Here is a 4,586-nt window from a genome sequence, read left to right as displayed (position 1 = left end):
TTTTTTATCAAAAAACTTGACGAAAATATTTTTCGTCGAAGATTTTTGCGAAATTTTTTGATGAGAATATTTTCCGTAAAAACGTGAACAATTTTTATAAGAATCATATCGTCCTGAGAGTTCCAAAACAATGAAGATTCAGGCAAGAAATAGTTGGTCAACTACCTATAACCGGGAGAAACAAATCACTACTTAAAAATCGATTTTGAATTTGTTAAAAAACCAGTTTTGAACTTGATAACTGGTTTATGGTTCATAACCGGTTTTGATTTAAAACCGGTTTTAAATTAAAACCGGTTTAAACCGGTTTTAATTCAAAACCGGTTATAAACCACAACCCGGTTTTAAACCGGTTTGGACAAATTAAAAACCAATTTTTTTTTTTAAAAAAAGTGGTTCGGTTTAAAATCCAAACCGTTTAAAACTGGTTTGGTTTGGTTTTTGACAATAACCGAACCGCTCCATGCACATCCCTACTGAGTTTTACTTACAGTAGCTCTTGAAACATGGCATTTTGGATAAAATTTCTTAAGCATGACATTTCAATAATTAAGATCGAAAAACGTGACAAATGTATCGTTGACCCGATACTTTAAGTGTTGATGTAAATTTTTGGGAATGGCTTGTTAAAACGATGGTGCCATATTATGAATATTTCTGCGTGTTTATTCTTCCTCTACTGGGGTAATTATATACATAAATGAGGACTCTAGGTCAATTACAAATTAGCTGTCAATCAGCTATGAATAAGGAAATGAAATAACCTGTTACTATTTCTATTTAATACAAAACTCCTATGATTATGTCAATCAACTGCAAATAAGAAAATTAATTTATTTAATACAAATCTCCTATGATTATGTAATTGTGTAATAAATGATTAAAATTCCAACAACTGTACAACTCAGCAAATATTATCTCATTTCAACACTCCCCCTCAAGTTGGTGCATAGATATCAATCATGCCCAACTTGTTAATTGCTTCTTCAAATACTTTTCCTGATACAGCCTTTGTCAAGATGTCAGCTAACTGATCTTCAGATTTAATGTAGGGAAATTGAATAATTTTTTGATCTAGCTTTTCCTTGATAAAGTGCCTATCCACTTCTACATGCTTGGTTCTATCATGTTGAATTGGATTATGGGCAATTTCAATAGCAGCTTTATTATCACAATGTAACTCCATAGGCTGATTGTAGCAGATTCCTAAGTCTTGTAGGATGCTCTTAATCCACAACAATTCACACACTCCATGTGCCATTCCTCTAAACTCTGCTTCTGCACTCGATCTAGCCACAACCTTCTGCTTCTTACTCTTCCAAGTAACTAGATTGCCTTCAACAAAAGTAAAATATCCCGAAGTTGACTATCTGGTAGTTTTATCTCCAGCCCAATATGAATCTGTGTAGCCTTTAATTCCGGGACTATTATTTTTTGAGTAAAGCATACCTTTCCCTGGACACCCTTTTAAATACCTCAATATTCGATACACAGCAGCCATGTGATCCTCACTTGGGTTGTGCATAAATCTGCTCACAACATTAACTGCATAAGCAATGTCTGGCCTAGTATGTGATAAATAAATTAGTCTCCCAACTAGCCTTTAATATCTGCCAATATCAGTCTGTACTTGATCAGGATATAAACCCAATACATGATTCATTTCAATTACTGTTTCTGCTGGTTTACATGCTGTCATTCCTGTTTCTGCAAGTAGATCTAAAATGTACTTTTTTTGTGACAAAAAAATTCCCTTATTTGATCTAGCAATTTCAATTCCAAGAAAGTACTTTAATGATCCTAGATCTTTCATTTCAAACTCATTTGCTAAATGTCTTTCCAATAACTACATTTCAAATAAATCATCACCAGTCAAAACCATATCATCAACACACACTATTAACACTGTTATCTTTCCTCCATTATGTTTTATGAATAGGGTGTGGTCTGCATTACTTTGTTTGTATCCAAGCTTCTTCATGACTAGAGAGAACCTGCCAAACCAAGCTCTAGGTGATTGCTTGAGGCCGTATAGTGCTTTTTTTCATCTACACACTTCATTGCCCTTCAAGTTGGCATGTTTGGTGCCTGGTGGAATTTCCATATATACTTCTTCTTCTAAGTCTCCATTTAAAAATGCATTCTTTACATCAAATTGCTTGAGTGGCCAGTCCCTGTTAGCTGTTATAGAAATCATAATACAAATTGTGTTCAGTTTTGCTACTGGTGCAAATGTATCTTGGTAATCAACCCCGTATTTTTGTGCATATCCCTTAGCAACTAATCTGGCTTTATATCTGTCAAGGCTTCCATCTGCTTTAAGCTTCACAGTAAACACCCATTTGCATCCAATTGGTTTCTTCCCGGTTGGTAAAGGAACCAGGTCCCACGTTGAGTTTTTTTGTAAGGCCTTCATTTCTACATTCATGGCTTCCTTCCAATTTGGATCATCCAAAGCATCCTGCACATTGTTAGGAACAAATATACTAGACAATTGATTAACAGATGCAATATATGATTCTGACAACCTATGATTGGACATATAGTTACCGATAGGGTATTTGACCTTAGAGTTTGGATCTAGTTCATAAAGCTATTTTTGTACACCTTTATTTGGTCTTTGTGACACTCTAACAGGTAAGATGGGACCATCTATGCTTGTAATAGAAGGTCCATTTGAAGAAATAGGAGTAGGATTAGTGTTTACCTCAGGTATGGATTCAGGAACATCCAGGGACGATGCCTCAGTTATAGGTGTTAGACGCGTAGCAAAATCATTCGTGGAAGGGGTAACATCCGGTCCAGGAGTGTGTTGAAGAGTTATAATTTCTTCTCTAGTAGTAGGTATCTCTCCCTGAGAAGAAGTAACAGAATCTCTCCCTGAATAATATGGTTCCAATTCTTGAAAAGACACGTCCATGGTGACATGCATTTTGTGGAGAACGGGATCATAACACCTGTAACCTTTTTGTACATTAGATTAAACCACAAACACACATTTTTAGCACAAGGATCCAATTTGTTTCGTAATAGCTTGGGGATATGGACATACACCATGCACCCAAAAACACGAGGCTCAAGGTTGGGAATGTGAGGAATGGAGAAATAAGATTCCAGAGTCTGTTGTGGAGTTTTAAAGTGAAGGGCGCTGGATGGAGTACGATTGATGAGGTAGGCAACAGACACAACAGCTTCACCCCAATATGTTTTAGGCAAATTCATACCAAAAAGGGAGGCACAAACCACTTCCAGTAATTGTCTATTTTTTCGTTCAGCTAGGTCGTTCTGTTGGGGTGTATAAGGGCAAGAGGTTTGGTGTCGGATCCCCTATGTGCTCAAGAATCAATAAAACAGCCATCTAAATATTCCCTGCCATTATCAGATTGTAGAATTTGAACTTTATACTGATATTGGGTTTGGACCATGCTGTAAAATTTTTTGAAGGCATCAAAGACATCACTTTTGTGTCTTAACAGTGACAACCAAGTCATCCGGGTACATTCATCAATAAAAGTCACATAATAGTAAGCTTTTGAGAAAGAAGGCACATTTGCAGGGCCCCAAACATCGGAATGAACAACTTGAAATGGAATAGAACTTTATTAGTAGTATGAAAATAAGGAACTCTGTGACTCTTGGCCAATTCACAAGTGCTGCATTTGAAATCAACATTATTCAAATGGGAAAACAACTGAGGAAATAACTTTTTCAGATAACTAAAGGAAAGGTGACCAAGTCTTCGATGCCAAAGCCAAATGGTAGCACAGGACTGTTCTGGACCGGTTGTTGCACATGTAGTAGCCAAAGAAGAATGGCTATGATCAGGGACCTCTAAGAAGTAAAGCTGGCCACGTCTAACACCATAACCAAGTGTAGTCCGAGTGGGGATGTCCTGAAAAACACAGTGAGAGGGAAAAAAGTTACTGAACAGTTAAGCTTTGAAGTTAATTGGCTCACAGAGAGTAAGTTGTATTCAAGAGAGGGTACAACCAACACAGAGTCTAGAAATAAGCTATCAGAAAGGGTTAAAGATCCTTGACCAGTAATTTTTGAGGTACCCCCATTGGCAGTGGAAATAACAGATTGTGAAGAATTACAGAGATTGAACAATTGGGAAGAATCTTTAATCATATGATCAGAAGCACCTGTATCAATTATCCAAATATTATTCCTAGACAATGTATAGAAAGCAAGAGACTTACCCAAAATACCGGATTGAGTAAAATTGGCAGCAGGGACAGGAGCATCTCTAGCGGAGACAATAGTCATGGCTTTGGCAGGTATATTCTTCCGGGAACGTTTATTGAAATAATACGGGGTTGACGATTCAGAGGAGGTTTTGAGATTGTTCATGGGAAAATAGAAATTCGAATTGGGTAACAGAAAAAATAAAAATAAAATCGAGTCAGGCAAATTGAACAATACGATGTGGAAGGTTTAATGAAAATAGGTTCATGGATCAGAAATGCTCTGATACCATGTTAAAACGATGGTGCCATATTATGAATATTTCTGCGTGTTTATTCTTCCTGTACTGGGGTAATTATATACATAGATGAGGACTCCAGGTCCATTACAAATTAGCT

At 36.6% G+C, this 4,586-nt stretch overlaps 1 protein-coding gene across 1 annotated transcript; it reads right to left on the bottom strand.

Annotated features, from left to right (window-relative positions):
• Positions 1 to 937: 937 nt before the first annotated feature.
• On the bottom strand, positions 938 to 4,269 carry LOC133293706 (uncharacterized). The gene is made up of 9 exons (XM_061492308.1): positions 3,958 to 4,269; positions 3,733 to 3,892; positions 3,500 to 3,580; positions 3,053 to 3,191; positions 2,708 to 2,957; positions 2,057 to 2,461; positions 1,791 to 1,846; positions 1,450 to 1,529; positions 938 to 1,335 (listed from the first exon to the last, which is right to left on the bottom strand). The coding sequence occupies exons 1-9, from the start codon at positions 4,267 to 4,269 to the stop codon at positions 938 to 940; spliced, it is 1,881 nt and encodes a 626-aa protein (XP_061348292.1).
• Positions 4,270 to 4,586: the final 317 nt, after the last annotated feature.

The sequence above is a fragment of the Gastrolobium bilobum genome, unplaced genomic scaffold (assembly GCF_033153095.1).
Source record: "Gastrolobium bilobum isolate Gb01-03AN ecotype WA unplaced genomic scaffold, APGP_CSIRO_Gbil_v1 utg4222, whole genome shotgun sequence".
Classification (NCBI taxonomy): domain Eukaryota; kingdom Viridiplantae; phylum Streptophyta; class Magnoliopsida; order Fabales; family Fabaceae; genus Gastrolobium; species Gastrolobium bilobum.
The sequence above is the reverse complement of the archived record's forward strand: the minus strand, read 5'-3'. Positions and strand labels throughout refer to the sequence as shown.

What these genes read in the sequence shown, in the direction of transcription:
- LOC133293706 (XM_061492308.1), bottom strand. Translation starts at nt 4,269, where the DNA reads ATGACTATTGTCTCCGCTAGAGATGCTCCTGTCCCTGCTGCCAATTTT. An exon ending in CCAACTTGAAGGGCAATGAA is followed by an intron (nt 1,847 to 2,056) that starts GTGTGTAGATGA and finishes TTTGAAATGTAG; the next exon opens with TTATTGGAAAGACATTTAGC. An exon ending in AAAGATCTAGGATCATTAAA is followed by an intron (nt 1,530 to 1,790) that starts GTACTTTCTTGG and finishes TGTTGTGAGCAG; the next exon opens with ATTTATGCACAACCCAAGTG.